Genomic DNA, 17,051 nt, shown 5'->3' on the forward strand with positions numbered 1-17,051 from the left:
GAAATTTTTAAGCTCTTGGCAAGAATCAGATCAAGCTCATCATCAGTCATCATTTAGGGTGGATGAATAAAATAGAGGATCCTTCTCTACACTGTGATTTTTTCTTGTCTTTTGTTCTTTACGTTGGAGGTCATGAAACTCGTCGATTTCTTCACCAGAAGATTTTGCTTACGAATTTTTGTTAAAATAGAGGCAAGTCTTTTTGTATGTTGTTTAATAACAAGTGTAGCATATTCGTAAGTGTGTGTGCCTCTTTTATTTGTTTTTAGTGTAGAAACAATATGATATTTTGAAAGCTAAAACAAATTACTAGCATGTAAGAAGCCTTGTTCCATTATTAACACTCTTATAAGTTTATTATATACATGAACATGATATACAAACATGTTTAGACCCACGAGAGAAACAACAGAAGCAAATAACACAAACACATTATAGTAGTACAAGTCCCTTGAAGAGCTAAAGAGCCAGAGATTTTGAAAAGAACAAAAAAAATGACATGATATGGGACTGATAGCAACAGAAGAGTAATAATGAGATAAAAGAGAGTGGGGACATGAATTTTTACCTAATGAAAGTGAGAAGATTTCAATTTTCACAAGTCACAACCACCCCAAAAAAAAACTTTCAGTTTTGCCTTTTTGAATTTTCTTCATCCACACCCACCACCACCACCATCACAGAGATATTATTACCCAGGAGGAAAAACAAAAGATAATTATTAACGATCAATGAGCACCACCAAGACTTTGCTTTTTTGCCTTCTTTCACTTTTCTTCCACTCCAAGCACAGAAGAAAGTGACCTTTTTTTGTTCTTTGTTTTTTTAGAGAGAGCATGCCATATCCAAAAGTAAACCACTATTGATCCAGCTAGATGAACAGTGGATACGGTCCCACTAGGGTCACCAGGCGTGTTCTAATTGTTTCAAACCCACGTTAATGAAATTGAGAGAATCTCTACATCAGTCCTTTACCTCATTGATTATCTTTTGTCCCTTGTCTTCTCTTTAACCAACCAAACATGCTTATCAATAAGACCAAAAGGGGTCTTAAGGTTATTCACCAATGGTTGTTTAAACCCTTTGATGAGTTGTTTAAGTTTCGCTTCAGCAACTTGAGGTAATCAATGGCTTCGTCCAGTAGTAAAAGAGCTTCTTTTCCCTTTGCCCCTGGAACTACGCTCTCGAGGATTCTCAGAGCAGTGTGAATCTTGTCTTTTCTTGACTGCTCGTCACTTAGACCAGAACCCGTTTCTTGTTTGCTTGACGTGTTGGATTCAGGAAGCATTTTATCTGATAAGCCTTTGGCTTTAGTGAAACTCTTGGTGGTGACCACAAGGGATGGTGATGAGTCTCTGGATGAATGGTCCAGTAGTTTCTGCCTTTTACAAAGTGGACCATCAACACTGCTTTCAGTTTCATCCAGTTCTTCTCTTGTTTTATAGCACGCTTGTTGTTCAACTGGGAATGGAGAGTGACCAGTGCTCATCACCTCATCATCACTCTCCCAATCATCATTGTCGTCTTCATCCGAATACAGCAGCGCGTTGATTTCCTCAGTGTCTTCGTGCATCTCTGACTCTTCTTCGCCGTTAACATGATCTTCATGGAGCAATATATTTTCTGGACTGGCATGATCTTTGCTGAACCCTTTCTGGAGAATGTTCCCTCGCTCTGCATCCATAGAAGAAGGAAACCGCAGAGGAAATCCACATTGTAACAAACAAGTCTGATTCCCTGACTGATCGAATACTAGAAATCTTTTCCGAGAAGACTTGAGTGTTGCCCCCTCTGGAGCAGCAGCGTAGCTAGATCGCCCGTTCAAACATGAAACTTGTTTTCCACCAGACTGCTGACCATAACTTGGCAGCAAGGCCTGGAACGGTGGCTGCAAATAGCACAACTGACGCTCAGCTGCATATACTTTACCGAGTTCCGGAAAAGGGATTCCAGGACGGGAAGACTCAGTAGCTGTGTCCTGGACGCAAGCTTGAGGATTTAAGCCTAATGGCAACCATTTCTGCTGCCTAGTATTAAGAGGCATGCTCTTGCAGTTTAAGCCAAGGAAACTTTACAGGAATACAATACTGCACGAAAAAAAGTAAAGGGAAAAAATTAGTTTACATGGTTATGACTATAAACGAGATAGATACTATTTAAAACCCAACTCAAGAATAGCTATAGCCACAAACAGAATCAACATTATAAGTAAAAGTATAGAAAAGGGAAAGATTCAGTTAGCATACCTTATTGTGGAAGCTCTTGCTCAAATGTGTAATGAACGCACTGCTTCTTGATTCTTTCTTGAAACAATTGTATAAGAAAGTAGAGACAAAACGAAAAATAAAGGCCAGCTCCAAAAATACAAACACAAACTCAGAAACCAACTACGTCACTGGTTTGAGTATATGTCTAAAGTATTCAGCCTGAAAGTGGAACACAGACACAATAGTGTTAGAAACAAGACTATGAATGGTGAAGAGTGACAGAAGAGCATAAATAACATTTTTAATTCAGGAACAAACCTGACAATTATCCATCGGTTGAAAGCAAGCAATAACCCTCACTACAATTGTTGGTTTGTTGGAATCACCGTTGTTCTCGTACTTCAATGTTCGAAATCTTGTCTGACCAGCTGATTGACTTACCATCACTTTTCCAAACTCTTGAATTTAAAACTAGTACAGTTTGCTCCACAGAACAGAGCAAGCTTACCAAAAAGACAGATTTCTTGAAGTAAAAAGAGAAAAGTATAGATCTTTGAGAAGGAAAGAGTATTTAGCTTTAAAGGGTTTAAGAGAATGGTTTAGCTGATCCTATACTGATCACAATGAAAAACGTAGAAACGTTGGGATCCCATTATTAAAGAGATTAGATAAGATTTATAGAAGAGGATTTGAAGATGGTTTTTTTTTTTTTTTTTGATAAGATAGAAAAGAAATTTACAGAATAACACGGCAATAGAGATTCAAGGGCACAACTTTACGGTACACAGTGAACCAACTCATTCTGTTTTTTTTTTCTCCTCTTATGCACTTTTTAGATTTGTAACAGTTTCACTGCTTTGTTGTAATCCAGCTGAGAGCAAAATCTGAGACAAAAAAAAAAAAGAGTGGGAACCATCTCATCAAAAAGAAACCAGATATTATCATAACAATTAAAACTATTGCAGCATTGAACAATTACATATTCTGGGAACATCACTTTTCATTATATGCGTCAGTTGAATCAAAATTTTCTTCTAGATTCCTAATTTTTACACCAAAATTTTCCCAAGTAACAAAAAAGAAAGAAAGAAAGAAAGAAACAGAGAGACAAACAAAAGGATGATTAAATTGATTCCCATATTAGCTTACCGATAGGAGGAAGCAAATAGATCCAGAGAGAGTGAGTGTAGAGACTTTAGAAGACGAATCAAGCAAAACTCTAACGGATAAGAGGAGAGAAGAGAAAGCTCAAATCTTTACGAATATAAGGAATAAAAAGTGGGCGTGAAGACTGAAGCTTTTGATATTTCTGCTTTATACATGTTCTTATTTCTTTGTGACAATTTTACCCTTCCCAAACACTTTATTTTTACCGTCAATAATGATGGCCCAATGGGATTACAAGGGAAAAGAAAAAAAAAAAAAAACAGTTCACATCAACGATGCATGTATGATTAGATTTTTTTGGTTTTTGTCAATGACCCAATCAATAAGCCTTAGATTTTAGTTTTTGATCCAACTATTTAGATAACAATTTCGTTTTCTTCAGTTAAAAGCTAAACCGGATTACACTTTTAGCATGAGTTTGAGTTCATGTATCAATAAAATAATACTACAGTATATCTTCTTGTGTTACATTAAATTTTACAATAGATTTTACATTTAATTTGGTTGAATTTTAAATTTTCATTTTGAACTTTCATATTAAGATAATATGATAGTTTTAATTGATAGGAGTAATGGTGTTTGTCAAGTTCAACCACTATATATATATATATATATATATATATATATATGTCTAAATCCGATTTCAAGTTTGAGGGAGGCAATGGGACGACTCATCCGGACGAGGGAACGTGTCTATATGTAATTATGCTGGTATATAATGGCAAACCCTCACGATCCATAATTGATCATTTCAAGCCATAATAAGTTATACTAAATTTAAGTAATAGTACAAACGTGATAATTTCAAAGTTGTTTGTTAAAGTAAAACCCGTATGTTCGTCTTCTTTTTACCATTTTTTTTCTTTTTGTTTTTTTGGGCAAACGTTTCTTCTTTTTAATCATGAGCCAAATAGTGGAAGTGAGTATTTAACCTTTGTTTGGTAGTTTCCTTTAATTATTAACTTTTCTTTTTTATAGGTGCGTGGGTTTAGGGATGATTTGGAACATCTTCGATGACACGAGACAAATTGAACTACATACATACATCGTAAACATTGTTGTTAACTTTTCTTTGACTAGTTTAGAAGCTATGTATAGCTAGCTAATGAAACACCATTCTTTACGTAGCTAAACTAAAACGATTATTGTAACATAATATTTTAAAAGACAATTGTAACGTGATATTTTAATAAGTGATTGGTGTGAAAAATGTTGGACCATTCACCAAATTCCATGATCATAGGAGTAAAGAAGAAAAAGAATAAAGAGTCAAATTTGGTGAAAGAAAAAAGAGCAAAAAAAAAAGGTTAAAAGAAAAAGAGATGCAAGTGAATGATTAAAGAAATGCACGGGGAATTAGTAAGTGCTTAATTGCCTTGACGACTTTTTTTTTTTTTTTTTTTTTTTTTTTTTTTTTTTTTTTTTTTTGCTTTTTGGAATATTTTTTCTTTTCCTAAAGGTTTTGAATCTTTTTTCTTTTGTTTGATGTGAAATAAAATGAAAATAGTAGTTACCGTGTGAGACCAGTGGACCCAAATGCTTACTATGTACTACATTATGATTTACAGTACTTCAGAAATCTTTATAATTATAGGAAACAATTATTATATGTTCTATTCCGAAACAATCACTATTTTATATTCCTGCCTTGCTTGTAATTTGTAAACATCCTCCATGATCACTAGTCTTCTCATTAATCAAAGTTTATAGCTATTAAAAAGAAAAAAAAAGAAAAAAATACAAGAGTTAGATGACTCCATAGAAATTTCAGTTCAGAATATTGAAACTGGGCTTTGGTTAGATACTTAGATGAGTGACCATACGAGATTGGGCATATTCATTCCCTTGGACTTCTTTTGCCCCATGTTCTCACTTTGCATAAACATCTCTCTTTTTTTCTTTATTTTTCTCAAGACATCATAAGCATAAGAAAAACAAACACCAAACCATTTAGGCATTTATGCCAACATATATGCAAGCAATTTATTAGATGTTTTTTTTTTTTTTTTTTTTTTTNTTTTTTTTCCACATAGATAGTAGTATTTGCTTTTCCTTCATATGGAGATAAATGATTTTTATTTTTTTTTGGGTGCAAATGGAGATAAATGATCTAACCAACAAAATTTTAGAACTGTTTAGTTAAACTGTTGACCATATTTTTTGAAACTTTTCACATGACTAACATCAGTTATCAGAGGCGATATTTGATAATTAACGTCAACCACACAAATAGAACATAGTACCCAAAAAATAAAAGAAGGAATATACCAAATGAAGGTCCCCAGCAAAAGCATATCCCCCAAAGCCAAGAGACTTGGACCGACGGACAAAGTTCCTTTGCTTCAATCACCATCAGTTACATGCTAACAAACTCGCTGATTATTTCTTTATATACACACAATACTGAAGGCCTATTAGCACAATCATAAATAAAACTTATTTATTTTTACAAAAGAACTCTAAATATATGAAATGATTTGAAACGTATAGACAACATAATTGAATATGGTCAAAATTAACTAATCGTCTCGTTTAAAAAAAACATTTATTAATCAAAATTTAACGTCCTTTAACACACCGCGAATTTGTTCCAAGGTAATGAACAAGATCATCGTGAACGGTCCTTGCCTCGTCACCGTCGGAACAAACCCTTTGTACAAAGCCATCGGTCCTTCTTCCGCCACCGTCTTCAACGCACAATCCAACGGTCCACCGTAATTCTCCTTATCCGCATTCATCATCCTCGTTTTCACAACGTCTATCGGATTCGAAGCCACCGCCGCTACAATCCCCGCAGCAAAACTTGCCGCCACGTGCGTTCCGATCCCTCCCGGCGTCCCACGGCCTCCGGCGATCAAGATCTCTTTGACGTGATCATACGTGGCGAGCTGAGAAGCCGTCACGATCATCGCACGGTTCACGGTCAACCACGAGCCACGCCATAAGCTTGAGACGCCTTCCTGCCTTACGATCCGCTCGAGCGCGTCCACAACGCTCTTGTAGTTTCTGCGGCGGTTTAACGGCAAACCTCCGTCAGCTTGCATTCTCACCATCGCCACGTCAGCAGGATTCCCGACGGCGGATCCAATGGCTCCGGCGATGAGTCCAGCTGTGATCTTGGTGACCAATGGGAAATTACCTGTGAGGGGATCGGTCTAGTTAATTCGTACGTAAGTATATGGAAAAATTCGAACCAAAGCAAACCGGACTGTTTAATTAGGATCGAAACCGAACCAAAATTTGGTTATAATTCCATGGTTTTTATTATTTTAACCCAAAAACAGAGAACTGTAACCGATTTTAGTGTAATCGAACCGAACCAAACCGAATAAAAACCAAATTTGTTTTAAGACTATATTATCATTACCGGTGAGTCGATCAGTCCACCTTCGTTTAAGAAAGTCGTATATACCCATACGCGTGGCGGAGTAAAGCATCTGACGGAGGACGGTGGCTGAGACGCCGGAGAAGAGAGCGGAGGGTCCTTCGTTTTTGACAATGTGGGCTCCAACGGCGAAAGGGGTCGTGACGGAACGCGTGAAAGAAGACCGCGCGTGAATGGATGAATTAGGTAATAAGGAGATGCTGCCGATGAGAGAGTCAAGAGCGAAAACGGGTTGGTAAGGTTTAACGGGAAGGTTATGATCAAGATTAAGAATAGGGTTAGGGTTTTGGTCGTGGGGGAAAGAGTGTTCGCCTTGGAGCTGCATACGGACTTTGATGAGGTCTAATGGGTGAGTCAGAGCTCCGGCGATGATTGCAGCGATGCCACCTTCAAGAAATGGTTTGAACCCCATTGATGTGTTACCGGAGGATCAGTATTTGATAATAAGGAGATTGTTATGATTAATGAGAAATGAAATCAAAGAAGAGAGGTTGGAGAGAATCTAGATTTTTGTAAGAAAATATTTGGAGAGGAGAAATAGAAGTTGGACAAGTTGGAAATGGAAGAAGACAAAAGACATGGGAAGAAAATAATGCAACGAGTTGAGTTTGTGTATTAGTCCTGAATTACGGGTTTCCAGCTTTTGCACAAGGTTTCTTTTGTTTTGTCTTGATGCACGCCTTGTCATAATGTCATCGTAGACAAGAATATTTGACGCTGGCTATCGAGGAATAAAGCAATACGTATCTAAAAGACTCATTATGATCGATCTTTTTGATGTTTAGGACGAACGTCTCCTATACAATTTATATAGGTGTGAGGTGTAGAAAAACGATGTGACGAGTTAATTGACACATTACATTACAACCTTAATAATTTAATTATATCTTATATAACTTTACTTGTTCAATGTAAGTACCACAAAGAGACATACATGTTACAAGAGAGAATCAGTATAAGACTATATCAAGAAGCGTACGTTAGAGACTCCAAACATGACATGAAACTCTAATACATAAACTACTCTCTCATCGTTGATTACTTATTAAACACAAACGAAACTCATGTTATTGCATAGTACTTATACATACATAACTATTAATCAAGAGGAAGAGTATTATTCAGCAACCCTTCTTACATTCTTCATCCATTGATCTATGGCTTCTTGTTCGAACCGCTAACCTCTTCAACAGTTGACGTAGGTTTTGTCTTTTCAGTATTTGGATAACCACCACTATTTCCAGGAAAAGGAAAGCTCGGAATCCATGACGGAAATTCAAATTTTGGCCCTTCTGGCTCCTCTGGTTCCTCAGGCTCTTCAGGCTTCTCAGGAACCTCTGGCTCTTCCGGAATCTCTGGTTCTTCTGGAATCTCTGGCTCTTCTGGCAACGGCAACTCATGCTCTTCTGGAATCTCCGGCTCGTCAGGCTCTTTATATTCTGGAATCATTGTGACATCTTTGTGCACCAGAGAGTGACTTACTCTAGCAGCAAAACTAGGCATAGCAAACAAGAGGGCCGACGAAATAAAGACAAGGAAGAAGACCGAAGATACGAGAATAGGAAGGCGAACATTAATCATAGTGATATTCTTGAATGAAGACAACCTTAGAAAGAAGAGTTAAGTAATTTTGTGAGTGAAGATAGTTTGTGTTGTGGAATTGTATAGAGAGAATGGTTTCTTAAATAATATTGAGATGTGAGAGCTCTTACAATTAATGTAGATATCATAAGAGTCAGAAAATTTGGTGAGAAGATCTCAATGCACGATTATGAATGAGATGTTAGTCTTCAACAAACTCACCTATATTTATGAATGAGATGTTAGTCTTCTATGTATAATTAGTTTTTCGAACTTAATTTATACGTGTTTCAAAGAAAACTTACAATTAGCACCTATATACATAACCCCTTCTTAGCTAGTGTTTCAAATTATTTTTTAAAGCAGCAAAAAATAGTCCATTTAGTTTTGAAAGCAGATTACCTAACTGATCCACTCTTGATCATTGTCATTATATTCAATTACTGGTACATTTACGTATGATTTATCATGTAGCCTTTGAAGTAAAAGTTTTACTTATAACTTGGGATATAATACTACTCATTATGTAAAATATATAAGGATCAAAATCAAGTTCAAAATTGTAACTCAAGTCTCATAAAGAAAGTCACCAAGAAAAGTAATAACGATAATAAAAGAAAAGTTCAAAGACGAAAAGAAACAACATCATAGGAAAGATTTAGATAAGCAAAACAAAAGAAATGGTAGAAACAACATGAAGTCTTGTAATGGCTTCACTTGAGAGGGATAAACCTAGAGGAGTGTGTAGCACCGTGACCGGGCCTTCCGTGCGAAACCGGTTTGTAAGTGATTGAGAATTCCGCAAGGTAATGTCCAATCATCTCCGGCTTGATCTCGATTTGGTTAAAAGTTTTTCCGTTGTAAACACCGATGATGCTTCCAATCATCTCAGGCATAATCACCATGTTCCTTAGATGTGTTTTCACTACTTCTGGCTTCTCACCGGCTGGTGCCTCTAGTTTCTAGTTTAAAGTAAAACAGAGTGTTGTTATAATAATCGAACCCAACCAAAAGGCAGACCCTATAACTAAATTATAATAATGTCGGGAGATTACAGATTAATAACAAATGTGACACAATAACAACACACATATAGTTTGCAAAGTTGGAGTTTTACCGCTTTGCGCAATTTCTTGATGAGAGCCATAGGCTTCGCTGCCAATCCTCTTTTCATCCTACAAATTGATCAACATAAGGCATAATAAGCAAAACCAAATCATATAGAACCAAATACATATAATATACCAAAATTGAGACAAGTGTTTTTGGTGGGATCAAAACCTTCTTCGGATACGGGAAGGGAAGAGCTCGACAAGCTCATCAATGGGCATGTCAAGAAGAGCATCGAGATCGACTCCTTTGAAGGAAAACTTTTTGAACGTTCTCTTTTTCGCAAGAGCAGCTGCGGGAGCATCTGATTCGACTTCAGCCTACGGATTCCGACAAAAAACTTTAAGACCACCACGATGATGTAAAAAAACTAACAATCGAATTATTAAGGTTTTAGAGAGATGGAGATTTGAGAAACTAACCATTGTTCTTGGTTCGAGAAGCTCTAAACGTGACTGCTGCTAGGTTTTGCTATGGAGATACGACAAGAGACCTAATAAATTGACACCCTATTTATACTTATAGATCCTACACTGTTTCTGTTTAAGGAAACTTCAATAAAAATTTCCCAAATACTAAATTATTGAGTTTCTAATATATAATATGAATGTATATTTTGCTTTCCATATATAATACACAAACTTCTATATTTTTTTCCTGTAACAAAGTGCAATATGTGACAACCTTTAAAGCATATATCCAAAAATTAATAAAAACTTAAATGTAAAAAGAAGAATTTAGGATAAAACTGGTGATAGAGATCAAACTTTGCCATGTATTATCTTAAAACCTCAAGAAATCATATCTATATAGGAATAGTTATACATATTCCTAATTTTTGTCGAATTTTCTTCTATTTGTAAGTAGGGTCATTATGTTACTTTTTATTTTTCATTATTCATTACTGCTTAGTCATATACTTAGAATCTACATACCTTGGGAAATAAGGTTACAACCATCTGCAATACAGAAAAAAAATAACTAAGCCATAAACAGAGCAAAATGTATGAGATATATAAAAAAGAATGCTCTGTATTATTTAAACGCATGAACTAGAGTTTAAACAAAATCTAAAGGAGAAAACAGAAAAGCAGAGACAAAAGTTCTAAAGAAAAAGAAACGAAAGACAGGAGCATAACACCGACGACTCTGTAATAAGAGCTTTGATCTTTTCACTTGAGAGGGATAAACCTGGAGGAATTGGTAGCACCAACACCAGGCCTACCGTGCTTAACCGGCTTATATGAGATTGAGAACTCAGCCAAGTAATGTCCAATCATCTCCGGTTTGATTTCGACTTGGTTAAAGGTCTTTCCGTTGTAAACACCGATGATGCTTCCAATCATTTCAGGGACAATGACCATGTTCCTTAGGTGGGTTCTCACTGCTGCTGGCTTCTCACCTGCTGGTGCTTCAATTTTCTACTCAAAACAGAGAAATAGTCACAAATCTTTAGTGGTTGCCGAAAAAAATGTATAGAGAGGGCATGTATAAGAGAAGATACTTTCTAGGGCATGGTTGAATCAAAGGTTTGGACTCTTATTGATCAAGATATAGATCTAGGAACTATTGATAGGAGAGTTTAATACCGCTTTGCGCAATTTCTTGATCAAAGCCATAGGCTTCCTCGTCAATCCTCTTGAGAACCTATATGAAGAGAATTTACAAAAACAAAACTGATCAGTCAGAGAAACCAAGAGATGATCTACGAAATCGAGACATAGCTTAATAAAGACTCTTTATAACCTTCTACGAATACGGGAAGGGAAGAGCTTGACAAGATCATCGGTAGACATGTCGAGAAGAGCATCAAGATCGACTCCTCTGAATGAGAACTTTTTGAACGTTCTCTTTTTCACGATTCCAGCCGCAGCAACCTCTGGATCCGCCTAAATACATTACCATTACGAGAAAATTACAAACAAGATGTCGGAAAATCTAATAACGAGTATATGATAGAGAGACAGAGATCGAAGAACTAACCATTGTTTGTATGGATTTGTTGGAAAACCTTAAAAACTTCACGGAACCTGATCAGCTCAAACAATGTCTGCGCAAACGACAAACAACTTAACTTAAGCATCAAATATATACCTGGGCTAACCCTAGAAACATTTATTTGTTGTTTGGTCCATGTACTCTTTTAATTTTTTCATCCGAGTCCATATCTTTGGAAAATAAGATCTGAAAAAGCTGTTATCTCGGATTTGGTGAGTGAAGCTCGGATTTGCCGTTGGTTGAATGAATCTACCAAATACTTCATTAGTATAGAAAGAGAAAGCATTCGAATCCAGATACAACACACCTAGAATTCTGCAATTTGACTTGGTTTTCATATCAATATGTAACAGACAATCATTATCTATTTCTGAAATCCTCAAAGTGAGTCCAATTGTGCTATAAACGTGTTTGCATCAATATTATAACACAGTAGATGAATACTACTGTCCCTCTGTATGGCTAACCTAGTGGTTGCTGTGATACCATCTTGCTCCAGGCTCTAATCTCCATCAGAGACAACGGGTTTCCAGAGGATCAGAAAGCTCTATGCTCCTCACATCGACCGTCTTGCTCCGTGTAGACAAGACGGTCGAAACAGATCAGATATATTCTCTGAATAATCCGACCTTTGCCAATCAATAGTAAAATTACTCCACCTCAAAGCATATGATGTAGTAAATCTATATCTGAACTAGTCATTGCCGATAGTAGAATTTCCAAAAAAAGTTTCCGAGTCTTCTTCTTTAACTGAAAACAAGAGTTTGAGCACAATCTAAAGAAGAGAGAATTGTAGCGGAGTAGCCAAACAGAGAAGTACAGACAAAATGGTCCAGAAAACAGACATATAAAGGACCCTATAATTGCATAACGAGAGCTAAGGAAACAATATCACAACAACAGACACTGAAAGGTCTTCACTTGAGAGGGATGAACCTGGAGGAGTGGGTAGCACCAACACCAGGCCTACCGTGCTTGACAGGCTTGTATGAGATGGAGAACTCAGCAAGGTAATGTCCAATCATCTCAGGCTTGATCTCAACTTGGTTGAATGTCTTTCCATTGTACACACCGATGATGCTTCCAATCATTTCAGGCACAATGATCATGTTCCTCAAGTGGGTTCTCACTGGTTCTGGCTTCTCACCAGCTGGTGCCTCTCTTTTCTGATCAAGCAAAACAAAAAAAAAGCAGTAATCTTTAGCGGTGGAACCAATTTGGTCACATAGAACAAACACCACAACTGGGTACCTCACAACGCAGAATCAGAATCTATAAACTTAGAACAGTATTGATTCAACACAGATCTAATCAGGAAATGAGAGAAATGAGGGAAATTTACCGCCTTGCGGAGTTTCTTAATCAAAGCCATAGGCTTTCTCGTCAACCCTCTAGAGAACCTAAACAAGAGAATCGTACAACGGAATCAATTAGTCATAAGACTCAGAACACAAGAGACGATTCTACAAATATCCAAAAAGACTTCATCTTCTGGTTCAAAAGAAAAGACCTAACCTTCTGCGAATACGGGCAGGGAAGAGCTTAACAAGATCATCAGTGGACATGTCGAGAAGAGCATCGAGGTCAACTCCTCTGAAGGCGAACTTCTTGAACGTTCTCTTCTTCGGCACTCCCGCCGCTGCAACCTCTGGTTCGACATCAGCCTACACAGTTCCAAGGAGAGAGAAATTACAAACCACGGTTGGTTTTGAGGGGGATGTGATAGTAGGAGAAGTAGTAGATTCAGAGAGATGTTATAGATAGGGGAACTTACCATTGTTGAATCTCGGCGAAAGATAAGGTGAATAAACCCTGATTCTGTGGTGTGGTCTGCTTGCGTTTTCCAAAATGAAGAGCGAAAAGAGAAGGGTTGCCTATATCGGCGGATCCAAATATATACGACGATCTCTCTCTCGGCTAAAAAACCCTAGAAATTAAAGTTCCATTGTTCATTGAATTTTAGTTGACTAATTCATTTGTTAGTTTCATTTGTTAATTTATTTCATTTGTTAATTTCATTTACTGGTTTTTTTTTAAATCGAATTATACATTATAATTTGATTTCAAATTAGATTATGAAAAAAAAAATATATATGTTAACTAGTCTACAAGGGTCCAGTCTACCCTCAAAAATGTTTGTGAAATCGAATTATGATGCTACCGCGATAGTCGATAATTACAACGTTTTAAAAAGCTTACATTAATTCAAATTGTTTGGTATTATTTTTCTAGTATATGTATTTATCGGTTGTTCTATAAGATCGATGAGTTGAGTGAGACACCGGTCTTCTGCTTTCCAAAAAAATACTTTGGTACTTAGATAGGTAATGAGAGGAGATTATTAACACAATCCACAATAAAAGTATATTTAAATTATAAGATATACAACAAGCTGGTAATCAAGCATTACAAGTTTACAACTGCATAATCGAATACAAGTGAGAGTGTATAACAAACAATAACTCAACAAGGGTAAGGATGAGCTAAGATAAGCTAATCTCTGTAAAAGTGTAGATAGACAAACAATTGATAGACAATTTTAGAAACTGGACTGAGCCCCAAAGTAGTTGGGCCTTCTTTTTCTTCTGATATAATTTAATTAATGGGCTTAATGAGATCCAGGAAACTTTGGCATTGTAAACGCCGGCACTTTGGCTTCTTCAGGATTTGGCAATTCCGGCAACTTCGGAGCTTCAAACTTTGGAACTTCAGGCAACTTTGGCAACTCAGGCATATGAATCTCCGGCATCTTCGGAAATTCTGGTTTTTGAATCTCTGAAAACTTGGGCAATTCAGGCATCTTCGGTAGCTCGGGTTTCTGAATCTCCGGTAGCTCAGGCTTGGGAAACTCTGGTAGCTTAGGCAGCTCAGGTTTTGGGATCTCCGGGATCTTAGGCAACTCAGGCTTTGGGAATTCGGGTAACTTTGGCATCTCCGGTTTAGGTAGTTCCGGCAATTTCGGTATCACCGGTAGTTTAGGATCTTCCAATAACCGGCGAGCTCCGACAGATGCCGGAACAGAGAGCAATGCAATAAGACATATGATCAGAAATGGTGAAAGAAGAGAAGCTGAGAGACTCTTCTTCAATGCCATAAGTATTGTGTCCTTGACAAGTTTTTCTTTTTTTTTTGGTTCTCTTTCTTCTTTTGCTTTGTGGTATTGTTTCTGATGAATTTTGATCTTTGATTGAAATGGCTATTTAAAGGTGTCTTGAGGAAGATGAGAGATCGAGTTTGGTGAGAAAAAACATACACAGAGTTTGAATAAAGAATAGTTCGTTTAACTTCTCTATCTGTATATCTATATCGTCACTTTCAATATAGTTGAAGTTTAGGTTGCAGACTTGTAGTGTTTACGTGTTCATGTGTTTTGGTTTTACGTATTAAAGAATCTTCGTGAGAAAGCATGTTACGAAAGGTCTACACTTCATACATTTTTTAAAAAAATTTGGTTAATCTTAAGCTAAAAAACCAAACTTTTACAAAGGGTAAAGGGAGAGACATATTACAGAGCATTGGAGCAGAGTAAGAGAGCGATCAAACAGAGAGCAATAGAGAAAAAAAAAGGAAGTAGAATCTTTGGCTAATAAGAGATAGTATTAGATTGCCGTCTCTGAAATTTCACAGCACCACATAAGTTCCAAAACTAATAGCACCAAAGTTAACTTCAAAATGAAACTTTAGCACATAAGTTCCGTAGTTACAAATTTCATTTATACAACGCAAATCTATCACTATCAATTTAACAATTAGTAATGATTGATGAAATAATTCGTACTCCCTACATTGTTGTACATGTCTTCTTCTTTTTCTTATGTTTGGACATTTGATATTTATAGACAATCTTGAACTCGTAGTATTCATGTGTAACCATTTGAACAAACACACAAGTATTAAATAAGTAACATAATCCATTAAAAAAAGTATATCAAATCAAATACATCGAAATTTGTATGATACATACAAATACAAACAGAATACAAGTATAAGAGTATAAACTTTATCCAAAACAGATAGAGAGCAGAGAACTATGACTATGAGACCAAATCATAAAAAGTTCGGTTCACTAGGAAACGATGTGGACAGACACAGGTGGGAGACATCTCTGCAAAATGACAAACAATAGAAGGGTAATACGATAATTTAAGATCGTGGAATGGGCTTGATAGTAGTTGGGCCTTCTTCTGGTTCAATAACGCTTAAGCTTAAGCAGTACCGGGAACTTTTGGGAATTCCGGCAACTTGGGAAGTTCAGGCATCTTGGGTAGCTCAGGTTTTGGAATCTCGGGCATTTTGGGAAGTTCAGGTTTCGCAATCTCTGGAACCTTTGGTAGTTCAGGCTTTGGAATCTCTGGTAACTTCGGCAACTCCGGCTTTGGGATTTCTGGCACCTTAGGAGCCTCAGGCTTCTGAATCTCCGGCATCTTTGGTAGTTCCGGCTTCTGAATCTCTGGGAACTTGGGAAGCTCCGGCTTCTGAATCTCTGGCACCTTGGGTAACTCAGGCTTTGGAACCTCTGGCACCTTCGGCAACTCCGGTTTTTGAATTTCTGGCACCTTAGGCAGCTCCGGCTTCTGAATCTCTGGCATTTTAGGTAGCTCAGGCTTTGGAACTTCCGGCACCTTAGGCAACTCTGGCTTTTGAATCTGGGGCATCTTTGGTAGCTCAGGCTTCTGAATCTCTGGCACCTTTGGGACCTCAGGCTTCTGAATCTCCGGCATCTTAGGTAACTCAGGCTTTGGAACTTCAGGCATCTTTGGCAACTCTGGCTTTGGAACCTCTGGCACCTTAGGAGCTTCAGGCTTTTCAGTTTCCATCAACTTAGGCACCTCAGGCTTTGAACTCTCTGGAAGCTTGGGCAGTTCAGGCTTTGGAATCTCTGGAAACTTGGGCAACTCAGGCTTCTGAATCTCCGGTACCTTTGGGAGCTCAGGTTTCGGAATTTCTGGAAATTTGGGTAGTTCAGGCTTTGGAATCTCTGGCATCTTTGGTAGCTCAGGCTTTGGAAATTCAGGTAACTTTGGCATCTCTGGTTTAGGGAGCTCTGGAAACTTGGGAACTTCGAATTTAGGTAGCTCAGGCAATTTTGGTATCTCCGGTTGAGGATCCTCCAGTAACCGGCGAGCACCGACTGAAACCGGATCAGCTAGCAATGCGATAAGACATATGATCAGAAGTGGTGATGAGAAAAGAGCAGCAGAGATACTCTGCTTCATCGGTGCCATGTATGCGCTTGCTTGAGAACTTAAAGCTTTTTCTTCTTTTGCTTTCTAGTGTTTGTTGTTGGTTTGTGTTTGTGATGAGATGATTATGGTCTTTGATTCGAATGTGTATATATAGGTGTTTTGAGGTAGAAGAAAGATGGAGTTTGGTGGGAAAATTATGTACATAGCTTTTGAATATAATAAAGTTTGTTTAACCTCTCTATCTGTATATCTATTTTGTCGTTTTTCAGTTCTTGTTGAATTTTAGGTTTTAGTGATTACGTGTTCATGTTTTAGCTATATACGTAAAATGGCTTTTTAAATTTTGTAAAACTAGAAGATCCCAATTTTCAAAATAATATGAGGCACAAAATCATCAAAAAAAAAAAAAAAAAAAAA

General features: G+C 37.1%; 9 protein-coding genes across 9 annotated transcripts in view; 1 reads left to right on the forward strand and 8 right to left on the reverse strand.

Moving 5' to 3' along the window:
• The window catches only part of LOC104734937 (pentatricopeptide repeat-containing protein At5g09450, mitochondrial), a 3,549-nt gene extending 3,288 nt beyond the window's left edge, over nucleotides 1-261 (forward strand). Inside the window, exon 4 of the transcript XR_759397.2 lies at nucleotides 30-261. The gene's annotated coding sequence lies outside the window, so the exon portion shown is untranslated. The remainder of the gene's footprint in view (nucleotides 1-29) is intronic.
• LOC104734938 (transcription factor bHLH143-like) lies at nucleotides 335-3,505 on the reverse strand. The gene is made up of 4 exons (XM_010454636.2): nucleotides 3,357-3,505; nucleotides 2,526-3,091; nucleotides 2,247-2,426; nucleotides 335-2,087 (listed from the first exon to the last, which is right to left on the reverse strand). The coding sequence occupies exon 4, from the start codon at nucleotides 2,042-2,044 to the stop codon at nucleotides 1,061-1,063; it is 984 nt and encodes a 327-aa protein (XP_010452938.1). The 5' UTR covers nucleotides 2,045-2,087; nucleotides 2,247-2,426; nucleotides 2,526-3,091; nucleotides 3,357-3,505; the 3' UTR covers nucleotides 335-1,060.
• LOC104734939 (mitochondrial uncoupling protein 6) lies at nucleotides 5,754-7,416 on the reverse strand. Its single transcript, XM_010454637.2, has 2 exons — nucleotides 6,742-7,416; nucleotides 5,754-6,513 (listed from the first exon to the last, which is right to left on the reverse strand). The coding sequence occupies exons 1-2, from the start codon at nucleotides 7,169-7,171 to the stop codon at nucleotides 5,927-5,929; spliced, it is 1,017 nt and encodes a 338-aa protein (XP_010452939.1). The 5' UTR covers nucleotides 7,172-7,416; the 3' UTR covers nucleotides 5,754-5,926.
• LOC104734940 (IgA FC receptor-like) lies at nucleotides 7,621-8,432 on the reverse strand. The gene has a single exon (XM_010454638.2). It carries the CDS (start codon nucleotides 8,338-8,340, stop codon nucleotides 7,915-7,917), a length of 426 nt encoding a protein of 141 aa, XP_010452940.1. The 5' UTR covers nucleotides 8,341-8,432; the 3' UTR covers nucleotides 7,621-7,914.
• Nucleotides 8,889-10,362, reverse strand: LOC104734941 (40S ribosomal protein S15-2). The gene is made up of 4 exons (XM_010454639.1): nucleotides 9,873-10,362; nucleotides 9,622-9,770; nucleotides 9,458-9,515; nucleotides 8,889-9,302 (listed from the first exon to the last, which is right to left on the reverse strand). The coding sequence occupies exons 1-4, from the start codon at nucleotides 9,873-9,875 to the stop codon at nucleotides 9,054-9,056; spliced, it is 459 nt and encodes a 152-aa protein (XP_010452941.1). The 5' UTR covers nucleotides 9,876-10,362; the 3' UTR covers nucleotides 8,889-9,053.
• On the reverse strand, nucleotides 10,465-11,542 carry LOC104734943 (40S ribosomal protein S15-3-like). The gene is made up of 4 exons (XM_010454640.2): nucleotides 11,434-11,542; nucleotides 11,197-11,339; nucleotides 11,040-11,097; nucleotides 10,465-10,871 (listed from the first exon to the last, which is right to left on the reverse strand). The coding sequence occupies exons 1-4, from the start codon at nucleotides 11,434-11,436 to the stop codon at nucleotides 10,623-10,625; spliced, it is 453 nt and encodes a 150-aa protein (XP_010452942.1). The 5' UTR covers nucleotides 11,437-11,542; the 3' UTR covers nucleotides 10,465-10,622.
• Nucleotides 12,160-13,362, reverse strand: LOC104734944 (40S ribosomal protein S15-4). The gene is made up of 4 exons (XM_010454641.2): nucleotides 13,223-13,362; nucleotides 12,964-13,112; nucleotides 12,791-12,848; nucleotides 12,160-12,614 (listed from the first exon to the last, which is right to left on the reverse strand). The coding sequence occupies exons 1-4, from the start codon at nucleotides 13,223-13,225 to the stop codon at nucleotides 12,366-12,368; spliced, it is 459 nt and encodes a 152-aa protein (XP_010452943.1). The 5' UTR covers nucleotides 13,226-13,362; the 3' UTR covers nucleotides 12,160-12,365.
• On the reverse strand, nucleotides 13,790-14,630 carry LOC104734945 (IgA FC receptor-like). The gene has a single exon (XM_010454642.2). The coding sequence runs from the start codon at nucleotides 14,540-14,542 to the stop codon at nucleotides 14,057-14,059; it is 486 nt and encodes a 161-aa protein (XP_010452944.1). The 5' UTR covers nucleotides 14,543-14,630; the 3' UTR covers nucleotides 13,790-14,056.
• Nucleotides 15,342-16,764, reverse strand: LOC104734946 (periaxin-like). The gene has a single exon (XM_010454644.2). The coding sequence runs from the start codon at nucleotides 16,671-16,673 to the stop codon at nucleotides 15,654-15,656; it is 1,020 nt and encodes a 339-aa protein (XP_010452946.1). The 5' UTR covers nucleotides 16,674-16,764; the 3' UTR covers nucleotides 15,342-15,653.

Source organism: Camelina sativa, chromosome 13, assembly GCF_000633955.1.
Source record: "Camelina sativa cultivar DH55 chromosome 13, Cs, whole genome shotgun sequence".
In the NCBI taxonomy this organism is placed as follows: Eukaryota; Viridiplantae; Streptophyta; class Magnoliopsida; order Brassicales; family Brassicaceae; genus Camelina; species Camelina sativa.

Bases quoted from the DNA above. Each gene is read 5' to 3' on its own strand.
- LOC104734938 (XM_010454636.2), bottom strand. From the start codon at position 2,044: ATGCCTCTTAATACTAGGCAGCAGAAATGGTTGCCATTAGGCTTAAAT.
- LOC104734944 (XM_010454641.2), bottom strand. The intron at 12,849-12,963 runs GTTAGGTCTTTT...TCTCTTGTTTAG, and splicing joins CCTGCCCGTATTCGCAGAAG to GTTCTCTAGAGGGTTGACGA. The intron at 12,615-12,790 runs GTAAATTTCCCT...TTGCTTGATCAG, and splicing joins TTAAGAAACTCCGCAAGGCG to AAAAGAGAGGCACCAGCTGG.
- LOC104734939 (XM_010454637.2), bottom strand. From the start codon at position 7,171: ATGGGGTTCAAACCATTTCTTGAAGGTGGCATCGCTGCAATCATCGCC. The intron at 6,514-6,741 runs GTAATGATAATA...ATCCCCTCACAG, and splicing joins GTGGACTGATCGACTCACCG to GTAATTTCCCATTGGTCACC.
- LOC104734943 (XM_010454640.2), bottom strand. The intron at 11,098-11,196 runs GTTATAAAGAGT...CTCTTCATATAG, and splicing joins CCTTCCCGTATTCGTAGAAG to GTTCTCAAGAGGATTGACGA. The intron at 10,872-11,039 runs GTATTAAACTCT...TGTTTTGAGTAG, and splicing joins TCAAGAAATTGCGCAAAGCG to AAAATTGAAGCACCAGCAGG.
- LOC104734940 (XM_010454638.2), bottom strand. From the start codon at position 8,340: ATGATTAATGTTCGCCTTCCTATTCTCGTATCTTCGGTCTTCTTCCTT.
- LOC104734946 (XM_010454644.2), bottom strand. From the start codon at position 16,673: ATGGCACCGATGAAGCAGAGTATCTCTGCTGCTCTTTTCTCATCACCA.
- LOC104734945 (XM_010454642.2), bottom strand. From the start codon at position 14,542: ATGGCATTGAAGAAGAGTCTCTCAGCTTCTCTTCTTTCACCATTTCTG.
- LOC104734941 (XM_010454639.1), bottom strand. The intron at 9,516-9,621 runs GTTTTGATCCCA...ATCAATTTGTAG, and splicing joins CCTTCCCGTATCCGAAGAAG to GATGAAAAGAGGATTGGCAG. The intron at 9,303-9,457 runs GTAAAACTCCAA...ACTTTAAACTAG, and splicing joins TCAAGAAATTGCGCAAAGCG to AAACTAGAGGCACCAGCCGG.